The sequence below is a fragment of the Rhinoderma darwinii genome, chromosome 4, assembly GCF_050947455.1.
Source record: "Rhinoderma darwinii isolate aRhiDar2 chromosome 4, aRhiDar2.hap1, whole genome shotgun sequence".
In the NCBI taxonomy this organism is placed as follows: domain Eukaryota; kingdom Metazoa; phylum Chordata; class Amphibia; order Anura; family Rhinodermatidae; genus Rhinoderma; species Rhinoderma darwinii.
In genome coordinates, this window is record NC_134690.1 from 293919506 (window position 1) to 293940326 (window position 20821).

The 20821-nt window shown below is 43.1% G+C and overlaps 1 protein-coding gene across 5 annotated transcripts in view; it reads right to left on the reverse strand.

Annotated features, from left to right (window-relative positions):
* PCNX2 (pecanex 2) overlaps window positions 1-20821 on the reverse strand; it is a 934799-nt gene that overhangs the window by 28794 nt on the left and 885184 nt on the right. The window contains exon 32 of one of the 5 annotated variants that reach the window (XM_075862602.1): window positions 5821-5926. The exons of the other annotated variants lie outside the window; for them this stretch is intronic. Coding sequence (XP_075718717.1) covers window positions 5821-5926 — 106 coding nt within the window. The remainder of the gene's footprint in view (window positions 1-5820; window positions 5927-20821) is intronic. 5 annotated transcript variants of the gene reach the window in all.

Genomic DNA, 20821 nt, shown 5'->3' on the forward strand with positions numbered 1-20821 from the left:
CTTCCGCCTCCGACCTCCCATTGACTTCAATGGGAGGCAGGAGAAAGCGTGTTTTCTGCCCGCGGCGCTCAATGGCCGCGGGCGAAAAACGGCGCGATCATTGCTATTCACACGGAGTATTTTGGGGGAGGAATATCTGCCTCAAAATTCCGTTTGGAGCTTTGAGGCAGATATTCCTCCCCCAAAATACTCCGTGTGAACATAGCCTTAAAGAGGCTCTGTCACCAGATTTTGCAGCCCCTATCTGCTATTGCAGCAGATAGGCGCTGCAATGTAGATAAGAGTAACGTTTTTATTTTTAAAAAACGAGCATTTTTGGCCAAGTTATGACCATTTTTGTATTTATGCAAATGAGGCTTGCAAAAGTACAACTGGGCGTGTTGAAAAGTAAAAGTACAACTGGGAGTGTATTATGTGTGTACATCGGGGCGTGTTTACTACTATTACTAGCTGGACGTTGTGTATAGAAGTGTCATCCACTTCTCTTCACAACGCCCAGCTTCTGGCAGTGCAGCACTGTGACGTCACTCACAGGTCCTGCATCGTGTCGGCACCAGAGGCTACAGATGATTCTGCAGCAGCATCGGCGTTTGCAGGTAAGTGGATGTAGCTACTTACCTGCAAATGCTGATGCTGCTGCAGAATCAAGTGTAGCCTCTGGTGCCGACACGATGCAGGACCTGTGAGTGACGTCACAGCGTGATCTGCCAGAAGCTGGGCGTTGTGAAGAGAAGTGGATGACACTTCTATACACAACGCCCAGCTAGTAATAGTAGTAAACACGCCCCGATGTACGCACATAATACACGCCCAGTTGTACTTTTACTTTTCAACACGCCCAGTTGTACTTTTGCAAGCCTCATTTGCATAAATACGAAAATGGTCATAACTTGGCCAAAAATGCTCGTTTTTTAAAAATAAAAACGTTACTGTAATCTACATTGCAGCGCCTATCTGCTGCAATAGCAGATAGGGGCTGCAAAATCTGGTGACAGAGCCTCTTTAAGGAACTCGCAGCTTGGGTGAAACATTCTAGAGCTGTATATAATTGAAGGTGGGGGGGACCCTGGCTGGCCCATGGAGGCAGAGACCTTAGTAATTCTTGATATAGCTTTGTAACATGTCTAGTAATTGCCTTCCTTGTTCTTTGTAATGTTGTCGCATTTATATGTGCCACTATCACTCCCATGTTGGAATTCTGGTATCTCTTTACGAGATGGGATTATTACTATACACTTTGAACCTTCACATTATAGCAACTAACATCTATAGTAGTGTTAAGCCATAATGTTTATGTATATATGTGCTGAAATACCGGGCTAAGTTCATTTCTGTGTTTTCTTTTGTTGTATTATTCTTATTGGCATTATGTATTGTTTCTTTCTTGATGTACATTACTGCATCTGACAGATGCTCCTGTGACATCTTCATTTTGGTATCTCTTGTTTTTGATAGGACGCTGTAGCTTAAGCGTCGCCGAGAAGGCGATTTATTTCAACTTGTCATAGTGTGCCTAAATAATGTATATTATGTGTTGCACATCTGTCATGTGCTATCTGTTTGTACCCTTCCTTGTTTAACCCCATCCCGCTTTTGTGCGTGACGGTACGTCCAAATTCAAAGTGCGTTCCCGCAATAGGGCGTACAGTCACGCCCTGTAGATAAAGCCGGCAAAGCAGCTGTGCGCGCTTCATCTTCAGCAGCTGTCAGCTGTAATACACAGCTGACATCCCGCTGCAAAGGTGGCGACGGCAGTTACCGCCGATCGCAACCATTTAACTCCTTCAATGTGGCTGTCAATGGCGTCCGCCGCATTGAAGTGGTTGACAGAGGGAGGGAGCTCCCTCTGTACCCCCCGGACCCTCCCGCAATGGATCGCGGGTGGCGATGGTTGCTATGGCAACCAGGAAACCGTTGCTAGGCTTCCTGGTTGCCCAGGTACAGAAGCTTATTAGGTCCTGCCTGAGGCATGACGTAATAGGCTAACTGTCAGATGATGAATGACAGTTACAATACACTGCACTACATAAGTAGTGCAGTGTATCGTACCGGGGATCAGAAGACCAGATCTTCAAGTCCCCAGGTAAGTGTAAAAAAAAATGTTAAAGAAAAATAAATAAATAAAAGTTTTAAGTAATAAAAACAACAATCGCCCTGTTTCCCTTATCAACTCCTTTATAATTAGAAAAATAATGAAAACATGAAAAAAAACTATACATTTGGTCATCTTGTCTCAAAAAAAATGTAATAAAAAGTTGCAAGTAACGCAAAATGGTACCAATAGAAACTACAGTTCGTCACGTATATAACAAGCCCTCCCGCAGTGATATCAACTAAAAAATAAAAAAGTTATGGCTGTCAGAAAATGGCGACACTAAAACATGTTTGTTTTTTTTTTTAGAAAAGAGTATTTTTATTGTGGGAACGTAGTGTAATGTAAAAAAACTACATAAATTTGGTGTCACTGTAATCGTATCGACCCGCAGAATAAAGTTAACATGTTGTTTATACTGCACGGTGAACACTGTAATCTGCCACGGCAAGCATCACCTGTGACACGTGGTCTGCTACTCCTGAACATCCTCCCAGGTACCCTTGTCCGAGTCACTGTTATTGACTATTGTTAGGCCAGCTGCTTCTCTGCTATGGCGGAGCGGTCTAGTGGGCCCACATACCCCACAGCCGTGACAGTACGCTCAGGCCATGGACCCCGCTGTTCAGCCCAAGACCACGACGGTGGTGCAAGTGGACATGTGAGACCTTCATTCACGGCAGGATCAGCTCCTACAGGCAGTAAACTCCATCGCGAATCGATTGGATGCTCCTGCTGCAATCACCACGGTACCTCCTCAGCAATTCACAGTGTGAGGAAGTAATGGAAATGAAGGAGAAGCAGCGATTGTATGAAGCGCTTCACCCCCTCCTGAGGATAGGCCATCAATTTTTAGGGACTGCAAAACACCTACCATGTGGTAGGCTTAGATAAATGGCCCAGCAGACAGGATCACACAAGGTGTGATCCGGTCTGCTGGGCCCTGAATCTAAGCCAACCACATGGTAGGCTTAGATACAGGGCTCCAGCAGACAGTAATCTTTTACTGTATTTAACTATCTCTTTGCTGAATCTTCATTTCCAATGCTGAAAGTTATGTTTTATGGTACATAACTCTGCTTTCCTGTCTCCCAAGATGGTCATAAGTTATCTATGTAACTTTTGTTAAACTGTTTGATCCTCATTAAGTTTTATGATCATTTAGACCAGTTAGTTTATTTGTTTATCTCTACATAGCTTTTTCACCTCATGTGTCTAGTCTATATGATTAATAGCTGAACAAGGTTAATTTGGCCTAGATCTGAGCATCTACTCCCCTATAAATTTAGTTGTAGCATTAGGGAAAGGCACTTGTGCAGGGGTGGCACGAGTGCAGAAGACATCTTTGTCCAACTGTCATATTGTCAAAGTGTTGCTGCAGTTACACATGGCAGTTAGACAGGGTAAGTGACATGTAAGCTATGTGGGCTAAACATACAAATTTACATGCATTTTAATTATTGCTTTGAACATAATCTGTTTCCTAACAAAAAACCATCACACCATGTTTACTGCCGCACTCATTATTGTCAGTGGCGGATCATCATTAGGGTGAACTACACATGACCGCACTGGCCCCCTCATGCCTGGTGGTGTCGCTAGCACCTTAGTGGGCTCCCGGTGCTAGCGGCAGCCACATTCACTTGTATCTGAGTCCTCAGGACTAAGATACAAATGAATATGATAGGCTGCAGTCCACGTTAGGCCTGCAGTCTATAAGGCGCCGGGAAGACTCCCTGTGCAGGCCGGCGTACTGCATCACGCCGACCTGCGCATGCCTCCTGCCCAGCAGATGTGCATGCGTCCGGCCGGAGCAGCTGTCGCGGGAACAGGGCAAGGTGAGTTCAATATATTTTTTTTTCCTGAGGGGGCAGTGCTGTGTGGCCCTATATACAAGAGGGGAGAGGAGCGCTGTGTGCACTATATACAAGGGGGAGAGGAGCGCTGTGTGGCCCTATATACAAAGGGGGAAACCGCTGTGTGCACTATATACAAGGGGGGAGGGGAGCGCTGTGTGGCCCTATATACAAGAGGGGGGAGCGCTGTGTGCACTATATACAAGGGCGGGAGCGCTGTGTGCACTATATACAAGGGGGGAGGGGAGCTGTGAGGTCCTATATACAAGGGGGAGCGCTGTGTGGCTCTATACACAAGGGGGGAGCGCTGTGTGGCTCTACACACATGGGGAAGCACTGTCTGGCCCTATATACAAAGGGGAGAGCGCTGTGTGACACTATATACAAGGGGAGGAGCGCTATGTGACACTATATACAAAGGGGGGAGCGCTGTGTGACACTATATACAAAGGGGGAGCGCTGAGTGACACTATATACAAGGGGGGAGTGCTGTGCAGCACTATATGCAAGGAGTTAGCACTGTGTGGCCCTATATACAAAGGGGGAGGGCTGTGTAGCACTATATACAAGGGGGAGCTGTGTGGCGCTATCCACAGTGGTATGTTTGTGGCGCTCTCTACAGGGGGGCTGTGTGGCGCTATTTACAAGAGGGGGAGGGCTGTGTTGCTCTTTACTGGAGGGGCTGTGTGGCACTATCTATAGGGGGCTATGTGTAACGCTCTCTATGGGGGGTTGTGTGTGGTGCTAGCTTAAAGGGGGATGTGTGATATTTACAGGGGGCTGTGTGTGATGATCTCTACAGGGGGGCTGTGTGGTGCTATCTACAGGGCGGCTGTGTGGTGTTATCTATACGGGGCTGTGTGTTACTAGCTATAGGGGGGATGTGTGATACCTACTGTGGGCTGTGTGTGGTGCTATCTATGGGGGGGGTGATATCTACAGGGGGCTGTGTGTGGCACTATGTACATGGGGCACTGTGTATGTGGTGCATTACTTTACAGTGTTTGACACAATTATATTCAGGGGTTCAGTGTGTGGTATTATTATATTCAGGGGTACAGTGTTTGGTACTATTTTATTCAGAGGCGCAGTGTTTGGTGTTATTATATTTAGGGGTGCAGTGTTTGGCACCATGATAATTTTATTTTCGTTTATAGGTGTGGAAATGTTGGAAAAGTGAGGAGCCAAAGACATCTGAGTGACAAATTCTGCAGAAATGTGTCATGGCCGGGAGAAGTTGCCATGAAGTCTGGAACAGATGGAGAAGAAAAGAGGAACAAAAAAATACTAGAATCTGAGACGTCGTCACCTGTGAGTCACTAGATTTATAGAGAATCTGTCACCTCTCCTGACATCTTTATTATAGGAAAACCTTTTATTTCACAAAAAGTCTTTGTGCAGTCCAGGACTGATAGACAATTCCACTTGTCAGGAGGATGTGTCCCTGCACAGTGTGATCCTGTCAGTATGTAGGGACACAGCCCTGTGACAGGGGGAATCGTAACACCCATTTGTTAAATCTTGCACAAAAAGGTAGTGTTAACAATAGTTACGGCGCGGCGGTGTGGAAGGGTGGCCCAAGTTCGGGTAACAGCCTAGGGCCTATGGTCTACTTAATCCACCACTGATTATTGTAGCTGTTGTTTATTTACAAACCTACCACCTATTTATGCCTCTGCTTAACTCTATCCACATCAGTCCCTCTCTCCTTCCCTCGTCCATGTACAGTTCCCATGCACTATTCACTTTCCTGAACCACTTTAACCATCTCATCCCACTGCTCAACACAAAATTCACTCCTATAAATCACTGAACCATTTGCAGACCCTCTCCGTTCGACTGCTAGTAGCTGCAGGGGACATCTCTCCTTACCCTGGTCCTCCCTTTTCTTCTGCCAAGCTCAACTCCTTACTTCTTCTTAACATTCCTTGTACATCTTCTCCTGTTTTTTTTAACTGTGCTCTCTGGAATTCTCGGTCTGTGTGCAAAAAGAAATCACCTTTATTCACAACTTATTCCTTTCTAACTCTCTCAACCTCCTGGCTATTACAGAAACATGGCTACACCTGTCTGACACTGCTTCCCCTGCTGCTCTGTCTTATTGTGGTCTCCATTTCTTTCATGCCCCAGACCTGAGAACAGGCAGGGTGGAGGAGTAGGTATACTTCTTTCCCCACACTGTACTTTCCAGGTCAATCCCCCTCTCCCCTCACTCACATTTCCCTCTTTTGAAGTCCACACCCTCAGACACTTTCGCCCATTCTCCCTCGAGTGGCAGTGTCTACCACCCCCAGGGCTCACCGTGTCAATTTCTGGATCATTTTGCTGCCTGGCTTCCACAATTCCTTTCCCCTGAAAACCCAACTTTCATCATGGGTGACTTTAAAGATGCTCTGTCACCACATTATAAGTGGCCTATATTGTAGATGATATGATCGGCGCTGTAATGTAGATTACAGCAGTGTTTTTTATTTAGAAAAACAATCATTTTTTCACGGAGTTATGACCTATATTAGCCTTATGCTAATTAAATGAATATGCATTACCTCCAGCAAGGACCGGATGTGTATTCAGAATCCTGACCACTTCTCTGCATGCCTCTGTGATTTACAGCATAGCAGGAAAGTCTCACGAGATCTCGCTGTGCTGTGCTGTAAATCAGAGACGTGCAGAGAAGTGGTCAGGATTCTGAATACACATCACGTCCTGGCTGGAGGTAATGTATATTCATTGTCATGACACTGCAGTAATGTTATAGTGTGTTTATGTGGCTGCACATAACGATATAGCTATATCGCTATGTGCAGTGTAAATGAATGGACAGAAGTGTATGACGCTGATTGGTCAGCGTCATACACTCCTCTGTACAATGCCCACTTGGCCAAAAAGTAAAACACGCCCAGTTGTCCATTGAGAAACTCATTAGCATAAAGCTAATATTGGTCATAACTCCGTAAAAAATGATCGTTTTTCTAAATAAAAAACACTGCTGTAATCTACATTACAGCGCCGATCACATCATGTACAATATAGGCTACTTATAATGTGGTGACAGAGCCTCTTTAACATCCTAATTGATAACTCCTCATCTGCCCCCCAGTTTCTATCTTTAACCTCCTCCCTAGGTCTGTCACAACTTACTCTCCTACACATGAAGACGGCATTCATTTGACCTGGTCTTCTTCTGTCTCTGCTTAGTTTCTGACTTTAATAATTCGCCCCTACCGCTCTCTGATCACAACCTCCTCCCCTTTACTATCAAAAATTCTCTGCCTCCACAGGACATGCCAACTCATAGACAATCTACAGTCCACATTGTCCCCTATCTCTTCCCTCTCCTGTTCCAATCTGGCCACAAAACATTACAATAACACTCTCAAAAATGCTTTGGATGAAGCAGCACCCCCTACACTCCGAACCAGCACCCCCTACAACTCTGGCACACACTTCAATTCCACTCTTCAGTGGTGCTCGAGATGTACCGAACGTCTGTGGAGAAAATCGCACTTGTCAGCAGACTTCCTCCATTACAAATTTATGCTGAGAACTTACAACTCTGCCCTTCACAAAGCCAAACAAGTCTATTTCACCTCTCCCATCTCCAAAACGCCTCTTTGATACTTTTCATTCCCTCCTTAGTCCTAAAGTGCAGACACCAATCACAGCTCTCAATGCTGAAGACCTGGCCGCTTATTTTAAAGTTAAAATTGGCAACATAGTTACATAGTTACATAGTTACATAGTTAGTACGGCTGAAAAAAGACACATGTCCATCAAGTTCAACCAAGGGAAGGGAAAAGGGAAGAAAAAATTTCTACACATAGGAGCTAATATTTTTTTGTTCTAGGAAATTATCTAACCCTTTTTTAAAGCCATCTACTGTCCCTGCTGTGACCAGCTCCTGCGGTAGGCTATTCCATAAATTCACAGTTCTCACTGTAAAGAAGCCTTGTCGCCTCTGGAATGATATTATCCCCCAGTCCCCTATTAACATCGATCCCCTTCCCTCCCACACTCTCTCTTCTACACTTTCAGCATTTGACCCAATAACAGAAGAAGAAGTCTCTAGGCTCCTTTCTTGTTCTCGTGCTACTACCTGCTCTAGTGATCCTATCCCCTCACAGCTCATCCAGTCACTCTCCCCGACTGTAACTAGTCACCTGACTAAAATTTTTAACCTCTCTTTCTTCTGGAATCTTTCCCTCCTCTTTTAAGCATGCCATTATAAACCCATTACTGAAAAAAAAACAACTCTTGAACCATCCATCGCCTCTAACTACCGACCTGTCTATAATTTCCACTTCATCTCCAAACTCCTGGAATGCTTGGTCTACTCTTGCCTTATCCACGATCTCTCTGCTAACTCCATTCTTGACTCCTTACAATCTGGTTTCCACACTCTACACTCCACGAAAACTGCCCTTACTGAAGTCTCAAACAATCTCTTGGCGGCTAAATCTAACGGCAAATACTCTCTACTGATTCTTCTGGATCTCTCTGCAGCCTTTGACACTGTAGACCACAAACTCCTACTTAACATGCTCCACTCTATTGGCCTCAAGGATGCTGCTCTCTCTTCGTTTTCTTCCAATCTTTCTGACCGCTCATTCAGTGTGTCATTTGCTGGTACTACTACTTCTCTTCTTCCCCCCGTTATCGGGGTTCAGTCCTAGGTCCGCTCCTCTTTTCTCTCTACACAGCCCCTATTGGACATCAGCGGATTTGGCTTCTAGTACCATCTTTACGCTGATGACACCCAATTATATGCTTCTTCCCATGACATCACCCCTGCTCTAATACAAAACACCAGTGATTGTCGGTCCGCTGTCTCTAACATCATGTCCTCTCTCAATCTGAAACTGAATATTTCTAAAACTGAGCTCCTTGTGTTCCCACCATTTACTAACCTACCTAAAGCTGATGTCTCCATCAATGCAGGAGAGATGAAAGCCGCTTTCAAAGCAACCTGGGCTTCCATAACACTTCAGCAGTGCCACAGGCTGATCGCCTCCATGCCACGCCGCATTGATGCAGTATTTCATGCAAAAGGAGCCCCGACCAAGTACTGAGTGCATATACTGTACATACTTTTCAGTAGGCCTACAGTTCGGTATAAAAAAACACAAGAGACACAAAATTTGCTGTTTTCATTAACTGTTAGCCATAATCATCAACAGTAAAATAAAAAAAATGCTGGAAATAGGTTACTCTGTGTGTAAAGAATCTATATAATTTATGAGTTTTACTTTTTGAATTGAATTACTGAAAAAAATAAACTTTTTGATTATATTCTAATTTATTGAGAAGGAGTGTGTGTGTGTATGTGTATATATATATATATATATATATATATATATACACACACACACATATACAAACACGCACACACGTGACCCAGTGATGCAGCCCATGAACCTTTAGCTACACCCCTGAATGAGGCCTTAGTTGTGACTTTCCGGCAAGGACTGTCTTCGCAAATAAAGGATGAGCTTGAAGCCATGACCTTCCATCCACCCTAGATACCCTAATTTTGTTACCAACATGAGAATCCAGGAACGGGTCCAGGAGGTTCATCGAGACAAAAAGTAACTGGCACCCAAGTTTCAGTGACTCCTGCTGCCTTGTACTGTTGTGCCACCTGAAGAACCTATGCAAGTGGACCGACACAAATTGTCCGTTCAGGAAAAAAAATCGTAGCCGCACGTCTGGACTTTGTTTGTATTGAGGCCCCGGAGGCCATTTTGTGTGTCAATGTCCTCAGAAGCCGGGAAACTCCAGCGCCTAGGGTTGGTTTGAGATACAACCCTAGGTGGAAACAATGCCAGTAGCCAAATCCTCTCCCTTGCTGTTGCCTCGCTGAATGGGCAGCCTCTGTCCGATCCTATATTGTTCAGGACTAAACCGCTGAGACTATGTTGGAATCCTCCATTCGGAACAAATTGTCTTCTTTGTCCTGCCTAAAGCTGTCAATCATATTTTGAGGGCCTGCCTTGGCTTCATTTACATGCACCGGTTCTCGACTGGAATTCCAGAGAGTTCCTCCAATGGGGCTCTAAGTGTCTTCACCGCTGCCTGCCACAGGTTCGTCCTATCCAGCCTTCCCGGCCTCAGTCATTCTCTGGACCACCTTTACATTATGTTGGCTTTGCGGACGTCTTCAGCAAAAAGGAAGCTGAGGTTCTTCCTCCTCACCGCTCTTACGATTGCCCAATACAACTACTTCCAGACACCTCTCCTCCCCATGGACGGGTATATCCTCTCTCCTTGCCAGAGACCCAGGCCACATTGGCTTATGTCAAGGAGAACCTTGAGAGGGGGTTCATTCGGAAGTCTACTTCTCCGGCCGGAGCTGAGTTCTTTTTCTTAATGAAAAATTATGGATCTCTTTGACCCTGTATCGATTACCGCTGTCTTATCCAGATCACGGTCAAGAACAAGTATCCCTTGCAGTGTCCCTTGCAGCTAATCTCGGAGCTCTTCAATCGCATACGTTGAGCCAAGATTTTTACTAAGCTGGTCTTACGTGGGGCTTACAACCTGGTCCGGATTCGCCAGGGTTGAAGACCGCATTCAACACCCGAGACGGACACTATGAGTATCTTGTGATGCCCTTTGGTCTGTTTAATGCTCCAGCAGTATTCGAGGAATTTGTCAATTACATCTTCCAGTATCTCCACTATGTCTGCGTGGTGGTGGTGTATTTGGATAACATCCTGATCTACTTACCAGATCCGACAACGCAATGGAAGCATGTTCGTTAAGTCCTGTTGCGGCAAAGGGAGAATCGTCTATATGCTAAACTAGAGAAATGTATCTTTGAGAAAAAAATGTTGCCTTTCCTGGGCTATATTGTCTCCGATCGAGGTCTCAAAATGGATCCAGAGAGGGTGAAGTCCGTTTTACGTGGGGCCACGTCCTTCGGGCCTTCGGGCCATACAGCAATTTCTGGGATTCGCAAATTTCTATTGGCAGTTTATCCCAAACTTCTCGTCGCTGACTGCTACTATCTCTGCCCTTACTAAGAAGAGTGTGAATGCTAAAGTGTGGACCCCAAAGGCAGAGTCGGCAGTTAACAGCCTCAAGAGTGCCTTCACTTCAGCCTCGATTCTCGATCATCCGGACAGTTCTCTTTCGAGGTTGACGCTTCCTCTGTTATTGCAGGTGCACTTCTCCTCCAGAGAAACTCCAAGGGTAAGGCAGTGGTGTGTGGCTACTACTCAAGAATTTTTTCCCCCACTGAGCGCAATTACTCAATTGGGGATTGGGAGTTACTGGCCATCAAATTGGCCTTTCAGGAATGGAGACATTTGCTGGAGGGCGCCATAAATCCTATCCTCATCTTTACCGACCACAAGAATCTTTCCTATTTCCAGTCTACTCAGCGGTTAAATCCTCGTCAAGCCAGGTGGTCGCTATTCTTTGCCTGATTCCAGTTTGTGCTCCACTTCCGTCCCGCTTACATGAATATGAGAGCTGATGCGCTGTCCTATTCCCGTCAATCCTCTGCAAAATACAGACATTCCTCCTGGGAAGACCTTCGTCCCTCTTGTAGATAGGAGAAATATTCTTCGCTGGGGACACAGTTCCAAACTGGCCAGGCACTCTGGTGTCCATAAAACTTGGGACCTAATTGCACACAAATACTGGTGGCCCAAGCTGCCTAAACATATTGTGGACTTTGTCTCCTCCTGAACTGTCTGTGCCTCAAATAAAGCTGCTCAATCCAGACCTGCTGACCTGCTCCAACACTGTGGATTTCCACACTATTTATATAATTACATAAGCATACATGCCCACACATTATGCACACATTCAATATCCTAAGTGTGCTCAGCCCATTTAGTTAGGCTGTGGACTGTGAGAAGGGTGGAGGACAGTGCGGTGTGCGCAGTAAGCCGCGACAACTCTCCCAGCTAATGCACAGATACGGTGCCAGGAGCAAGCTGAGCACATATATACAGCACCAGAACAAAGACAAGTACATAAATACAGCACCAGAACCAAGCTCATACATATATACAGCACCATAAGCAAGCTCAGTATATATATATATATATATATATATATATATACACACACACAGCACCAGAACAAAGATCAGTGCATATATACAGCACCAGAACAAAGCCAAGTACATATATACAACACCAGAACAAAGCTCAGTACATATATACAGCTTAAGTACAAAACTCAGTACATAAATACATCACCAGAACCAACCTCAGAACATAAATACAACACCAGCACCAAGCTCAGTACATACATATACTCACCAGAACAAAGCTTAGTACATATATACTCACCAGAATCAAGCTCAATACATATATACAACTCTAGTACCAAGCTCAGTACACATATATAGCACCAGAACCAAGCTCAGTACATATATAAGGCACCAGAACCAAGCCAGGTACATATATACAACACCAGAACAAAGCTCAGTACAAATATACTGCACCAGAACAAAGCTCAGTACATATATACAGCCCCAGAACCAAGCTCAGTACATATATATACAGCCCCAGAACCAAGCTCAGCATATAAATACAGCACCAGAACTAAGCTCAGTACATATATACAGCACCAAAACAAAGCTCAGTACATATATACAACACCAGAACCAAGCTCAGTACATATACACAACACCAGAACCAAGCTCAGTACATATACACAACACCAGAACCAAGCTCAGGACATATATACAACACCAGATCCAAGCTCATACATGTATACAGCATCAGAACCAAGCTCAGTATGTATATACTCACCAGAACCAAGCTCAGTACATAAATACAGCACCATAACAAAGCTCATTACATAAATACAACACCAGAACCAAGCTTGGTTTTGGTGTATATATGTACTGAGCTTTGTTCTGGTGATGTATATATGTACTGAGCTTTGTTCTGGTGCTGTACATATGTACTGATCTTGGTTCTGGAGTTGTATATATGTTATGAGCTTCTCTTTGGTGCTGTATATATGTATTGAGCTTGGTTGTTATGATGTATATAACTTCAGAACCAAGCTCAGTACATATATTCAACACCAGAACCAAGCTGTAATGGATTTGCCTGACACAGCTTCTTTGTCGACGCCCGTGTTTAATCAGCCTGCATCTGTGCCTAGGTCTGTTAGAGTGACTCGATCTGCAACCACTCAGGCTGGGAGGCTGAGGAGTGGGAGAACCTATCACAGCCTGGCCAGACGGAGCTAGCTCCCATCCCTCTGTTTATTTATACCTTCGTTTCCTGCTCCTTCTTTGCCTGTGATTCTGTCTGGTTTCCTGGCTCTGCTGCTCCTGCTAATACTATTGACCTCTGCTTCAAATTGACCCTGGCTTTACTGACTACTCTCCTGCTCTGCGTTTGGTACCTCGTACACTCCTGGTTTGACTCGACTCATTCACTACTCTTGTTGGTCACGGTGTTGCCGTGGGCAACTGCCCCATTTCCCTTAGCTTCTGTGTACCCTTGTCTGTTGGTCTGTCGTGCACTTATTGAGCGTAGGGACCGTCGACCAGTTGTACGCCGTCGCCTAGGATGGGCCGTGCCAGTAGGCAGGGACTGAGTGGCGGGTAGATTAGGGCTCACCTGTCTGTCTCCCTACCCAGTCATTACACAAGCTCAGTACATAAATACAGCACAAGCACAAATACAGCTCAGTACAGAGATCATTTGCAAATTCATTTTAATCCATGCCATATAAGTTTGGACGGAATAAAACTACAGTTCCCAGTATAGCCAGAACGATGGTAAGGATATGCTGGGAGTTGTTTCACAAAAAAAGAACGATACACCCATCTTCTCGCTGCAGATCATACAGTGACTACAGTACTGATCAGTCACAGGGAGAATAAACATTTACATTTAGTGATGACTTCTCAGATTGGAGTCGTTCTTTTTCGCTTTTATTTGGCTCTCTATAATGACTTCTCCCGGCCACAACCGATTTCTGCAGAGTTTGCCCCTCAGATGTCTTCAGCTCCTCACTTTTCCAACATTTCTTCACCTATAAACGAAGATAAAATTATCATGGTGCCGCACTCGATGCCCCTAAATATAATAGTACCATACACTGTGCCCCTGAACATAATAGTGCTACACATTGTGCTAAACATAATAGTACTATACACTGTGCTGAATATAATAGTGCTACACACTGGGCTCCTGAAAATATTGGTACTATACACTGTGTCCATGAATAAAATTGTGTCAAACACTGTAAAGTAATGCACCACAGTCAGTGCCCTTGTAGATAGTGCCCCTCATAGAGCCCCCTGTAGATAAGGACCTTTTACACCTGCCGATATTCGGCTGGTGCAGCGAGTGCCAATCAACCATACATCGTTGATCGGCGCTCGTTTGCTCCTGTCACACGGCATAATGGATGGGGACGAGTGGTCGTTACTTCGATTGCTCGTCCCCATACATTATTATCATGTCAGCAGTGCGTCTCCCTGTTTACACAAGGAGATGAGCTGCCGACAACGATAATATTTAACTTTTTTAAAGTGATACGACCAGCAGATGATCGAGAGTTTGCTCGTTCATCTGCTGATCGCTGACCTTTTTTACACTGGGCAATTATCGGCAACGAGCGTTCTATGAAGTGTAAAACCCCCTATAGTGCCTCTCATAAAGCACCCTGTAGATAGTGCTCCCTATTGTGTCCTCTGTAGATAGTGCTCCCCATAGTGCCTCTCATAAAGCCCTCTGTAGATTGTGCTCCCCGTAGTGCACTCTGTAGATAGTAGCGTTCCCTGTGGATAGGGCCCCCTGTGGCGTTATTATTAATATTGTTCCCTATAGATAGTACCCCCTGTGGCGTCCCCTGTAGATAGTGCCCCTTTTGGCATTCCCTGCAGATAGTGCCCCCTGTGGCATTTGCTGTAGATAGGGCTCCCTATATAGTCCTCCCCTGTAGTTAGTGCCCCTATATAGTCCTCCCCTGTAGTTATTGTCCCCTGTGTAGTCCTCCCCTGTAGTTATTGTCACCTATATAGTTCTTTCCTGTATTTATTGTCCCCTATATAGTCCTCCCATGTAGTTATTGCTCCTATATAGTCCTCCCCTGTAGTTATTGTCACCTATACAGTCCTACGCTGTAGTTATTATCCCCTATAGTTAAGGCCAGCCCCCAACGCTGTCCACAGTAAAAGGAAAAAAACAAACATATGCTTAATAAAATCTGTAAAAAGGTAATAAAATTAGAAAAAAAAGAAAATGAAAGGCAGGTGGCCAAGGATAGTAAAACAAATCCCAAAAAATTCTTCAAGTATATAAATGCTAAAAAGCCAAGGTCTGAACATGTAGGACCCCTAGATAATGGTAATGGGGAGTTGATCACAGGGGATCAAGAGAAGGCAGAGTTACTAAATGGGTTCTTTAGCTCTGTATATACAACAGAAGAAAGAGCAGCTGATGTAGCCGGTGCCAGTGCTGTTAATATATCAGTTGATATACTGAATTGGATGAATGTAGATATGGTCCAAGCTAAATTAAATAAAATAAATGTGCACAAGGCCCCGGGACCAGATGGGTTACACCCTAGAATTCTTAAAGAGCTTAGTTCAGTTATTTCTGTCCCCCTTTTCATAATATTCAGAGAATCTCTAGTGACTGGTATAGTGCCAAGGGACTTGCGCAGCGCAAATGTGGTGCCTATTTTCAAAAAGGGCTCTAGGTCTTCCCCGGGTAATTATAAACCAGTAAGCTTAACATCCATCGTGGGGAAAATGTTTGAGGGGCTATTGAGGGACTATATACAGGATTATGTGACAATAAATAGCATTATAAGTGACAGCCAGCACGGTTTTACTAAGGACAGAAGTTGTCAAACTAACCTAATCTGTTTTTATGAAGAGGTGAGCAGAAGTCTAGACAGAGGGGCCGCTGTGGATTTAGTGTTTTTGGACTTTGCAAAGGCATTTGACACTGTCCCCCATAGACGCCTAATGGGTAAATTAAGGACTATAGGTTTAGAAAATATAGTTTGTAATTGGATTGAGAATTGGCTCAAGGACCGTATCCAGAGGGTTGTGGTCAATGATTCCTACTCTGAATGGTCCCCAGTTATAAGTGGTGTACCCCAGGGTTCAGTGCTGGGACCACTATTATTCAACTTATTTATTAATGATATAGAAGATGGGATTAATAGCACTATTTCTATTTTTGCAGATGACACCAAGCTATGTAATATAGTTCAGTCTATGGAAGATGTTCATGAATTGCAGGCAGATTTAAACAAACTAAGTGTTCGGGCGTCCACTTGGCAGATGAAGTTTAATGTAGATAAATGTAAAGTTATGCATCTGGGTACCAACAACCTACATGCATCATATGTCCTAGGGGGAGCTACACTGGCGGATTCACTTGTTGAGAAGGATCTGGGTGTACTTGTAAATCATAAACTCAATAACAGCATGCGGTGTCAATCAGCTGCTTCAAAGGCCAGCAGGATATTGTCGTGTATTAAAAGAGGCATGGACTCACGGGACAGGGATGTAATATTACCACTTTACAAAGCATTAGTGAGGCCTCATCTAGAATATGCAGTTCAGTTCTGGGCTCCAGTTCATAGAAAGGATGCCCTGGAGTTGGAAAAAATACAAAGAAGAGCAACGAAGCTAATTAGGGGCATGGAGAATTTAAGTTATGAGGAAAGATTGAAAGAATTAAACCTATTTAGCCTTGAAAAAAGACGACTAAGGGGGGACATGATTAACTTATATAAATATATTAATGGCACATACAAAAAATATGGTGCAATCCTGTTCCTTGTAAAACCCCCTCAAAAAACAAGGGGGCACTCCCTCCGTCTGGAGAAAAAAAGGTTCAAGCTGCAGAGGCGACAAGGCTTCTTTACCGTGAGAACTGTGAATCTATGGAATAGCCTACCGCAGGAGCTGGTCACAGCAGGGACAGTAGATGGCTTTAAAAAAGGGTTAGATAATTTCCTAGAACAAAAAAATATTAGCTCCTATGTGTAGAAATTTTTCCTTCCCTTTTCCCGTCCCTTGGTTGAACTTGATGGACGTGTCTTTTTTCAGCCGTACTAATTATGTAACTATGTAACTATGTAACTATGCTTACCTGTCCTGTTGCCGCGCCATCCTCCAGCGACGTCAGTCCTCCAGCGGAATTACACCGTGGCGCAATGACGTCATCGCACCGGCTGCATCGTCACTAAAGTGCCAAATCATGTGCCTCGCCAGGGCAGCGCTAGTCAACTCAATTGTATCGAATATAACTGAGGAGATGGAAGGTCAGCTATACCAATAGATTGAGTGGGCTGCACAGGCTGGTACTTTAGTGATAATAGGAGGTTTTAATTACCCAGATATTAATTGGTTCGGCTCCAACTGCGTAAGGGAGAAATTTCCTCAACCTGTTGCAGGGAAATTTTATGGGCCAGTTTGGTGAAAAATAACTATTTTTTTTTAACAATTAGTTTTTTCTTAGTAAAAGTAGTAAAATATGAAATTATTTTTTTTCTATTTTCTGTTGTCTAAAACCTGGGAGCGTCTTATAGTTAGGTGCATCTTATAGTCCAAAAAAATGTGGTAACTTGTATATAACTAGAAAGAAGCACGTTGTAACTTTATTTCTTTGCAAAAAATTCCAGTTGATTAATCAAAAAATTGATATCATATGATCATATGAGATGAATGCAAAACAATTTAAATGTCACCCACAATGTCAAAGGCCACATAAGGTATCCGGATGGATACGTTCAAGTCGGTTTATGGTTCTATTTACAAAGACTCAATGAGGAGGGAGGATTGGCGTTTCTTACTATGTCAATGTAACTATTTAGGGACTCTTTTGTCAAGCATGCGTAATGAGTCCCACCACCAGTTTAAATAGTCGTACATGTTATATGTCACTTCTAAAAATACTAATAAATACAATTGAAATATACAGTTGAGATGTACAGGTATTATAAAACATTGAGATGGAGAACAGTAGGATAATGGCCTATAACACATATTACTTTAGTTCGAATAATGCTGTTATATATTTTGATTAGAAGCACCTTTTTCCTTAACCCCTTAATGACTAGCCTATTTAAAACCTTAATGACCAAGGTATTTTTTAAGTTTTTCCATCGTCGCATTCCAAGAGCTATAACTTTTTTATATTTGCGTCGACACAGCTGTATAAGGTCTTGTTTTTTGTGGGACAAGTTGTATTTTTTAATAGCACCATTTTGAGGTACATATTATTTATTGATTAACTTTTATTAACTTTTTTTTGGGGGGGATAGAAAAAAACCTGAAATTTCGCCACTTTTTTTCGCGTCCTAAATCTACGCCATTTATGTGTGGTATAAATAACAAAATAACTTTATTCAGCGGGTTTTAATAATTGCAACGATACCAAATTTGTATAGTTATTGTATATTTTACTAGAAAAATGGGGGATGGAGGTAGGATCCAGCGCTAGGTGCGTTTAAAATGGAAACGACGTTTCCAAGTTTAATGTTCTTAGTTTAAAAGGAAAGTCCAGTGGTATGGGTCCAGGGTGTAGATGAAGTGGGAAAAGGGGTGTCCTCTGTGGCCTACGCGTTTCGGACGACGCTGCGTCCTTAAACTTGGCTGAGATTAGTTTTTCAAACAGAGCGCGCTATCTTATAGGGGTCATGATGATGGCAACAGCTGGTGAGTCAGGAAGTGATTGCGTTCCACAGTTGTGATGTGGTGGAACGCATGCCATGCATGGATGCTAGGAGAATATAGCAAAAACATAAAATTAATTACGTTTATGGTACGATCCCTGTAACTGATTAATAGGATTTACTTTATTTCCCCCCTAGGTATGTTTGTAGAGATGTGTATTACTTAAGGGGCTTCTCGACTCGCTTGATTGTCATTATATTAAAGTTTTCTTTAGTTTATTTGCGTTCCAGGACTTGTTGGAGAAATGACGTGAAGATGTGTATTCGTGTTGAGTTATTAAAGTTTTGTTTGATTTGTTTGCGTTCCAGGCCTCACTTTGGGAGACGGCTTCGGAACGCAAACGAACAATGTGACATCGATCATCTTGTCCGGGAATGTCATTCCACATCGGTAAGTAAATACTTCATGAATAATTAAGGTCTTATGTGAAGATGATTGGAGTGAAGCACACCATTATATTTGGTGAAGGGTGGTTTTAATTTGTTTATTCTCTTTTTATTACAATCGGTGATGACATATGCAAATGTTATTTTCCTTTGACTTTTTGGCTGTTTTATCTGTTGCGGTAAAAGTGCGGTATAATTGCTCTGGACATGTATTGGTCTGAACGTGTGTTTATATCTTCTGTTGAATTGTAATTCATATTATTAATTTTTATATCAAAAACTGATGATAAAGGTTTTAAATTGAAAATATAAAGCTGTAAGTTAGATTCAGATGAAGTAACCGTGAGAACGGGGCTCTGGTTGTCATTGACGAGGATGGAAGTGTGGGGAAGTGTAAATTGGACCACAACAAGTCTGGTATCGTGAGGGAACTAACACTGACATGAAATTAAAAGTTATTAATTGGGGGGGTAGTGTTTCGTGTGCACAGAACAAAAAGCACATGTTATGTCTGTACAATATGGTGGAATATAAGATTAAAAATCCAAAATTGGAGATGTATAGATACCTGATATTATTTTAGACATGAAAGCTTGGGTTTAATTCACATGGGATGATCGCATTTGGAAACCCAATCTCCAAGCTCACTGACATCATGACTCAAGACAGTAAGCATACTCGTTTCGAATTGGCCGAAAAAGTGTTTGGTCACCATGACCACCCTCCGGAAAAAAACAAAGATATGGAAGATCTGTTTCATAAGCTGGAGAAAGACCTAGCACAGCAAGCAAAGATCTGGTGGGACCTAACGACCCTACAGAATTACATATCCAAAAATATGATCCCCAGAGGATTACGGCTCAGAAAAACACCAAGTTTCATATATAATGAAGAATTCCTCAACCAATGGAATCATTTTCTTTCAACCTGCTCCCTTAACCTAATGAAATTAATAACGGAGCAAGAAGAACTCAAATTAAAAGAATTAGACGCCCACATATCAGAAACAAAAACATCTTTAGAAGCATATGCCAATTCTCCTTCCTATGATCTTCTTCACAACAGAACCTCAGCGGCCATTGACAAACTAGATCATGCAATCGCAGAAACTAAGAAAAATAAATTTCAACGTGATACAAGAGACTATAACAACAATGAAGTATACAACTGGAGCTACAAAAAAAGAAACTTTAATAGACCAAGGTCTATCCTAAAGAAAAGGAACCAACAATATAAAGAATTTAGAGATTTACCAAATAGAGTCAGCTTCAGTTCGACTGATTTAGAATCTGCGGATGGCACCTCTGAAGATGACAACACTAACACTGGTCCCCGTCACAACTATAATTCAAAAAACGGGGAAGGAGGGGCGGTAGGAAACACAAGCCGCACAAATCAAGAACAAAACCGCCGCCTCCGCCCAAGAAAATATCCACAATACCGTTAACCAACGTTACCAATCTTTCCTCTACAGTGTTAACTCCTGAGCAGAACGAAGTTTTAACCTTGGGACTCAACTTTGCTCCCAAGAAAAATTTCAACTTATTCAATACCATACTTGATATTAATAAATTTATACGAAATTTAACGGTTAAAAAACACTTTCTCCAAAATGAAACTGATTCTGACTCCATGCCAACGGAAGTAACAACTACTACCATAACGTCAGATGAAAACAGATCCTCAGCAACCATAACCTCGATACCTGAAGATTTCACTTTCCAAGAACTGTCAACCATGGTATCTCTGGACCTGCTACGTGAAGAAACGGAAAACCAAACCATTACCATGGCACAAAATTTTACCA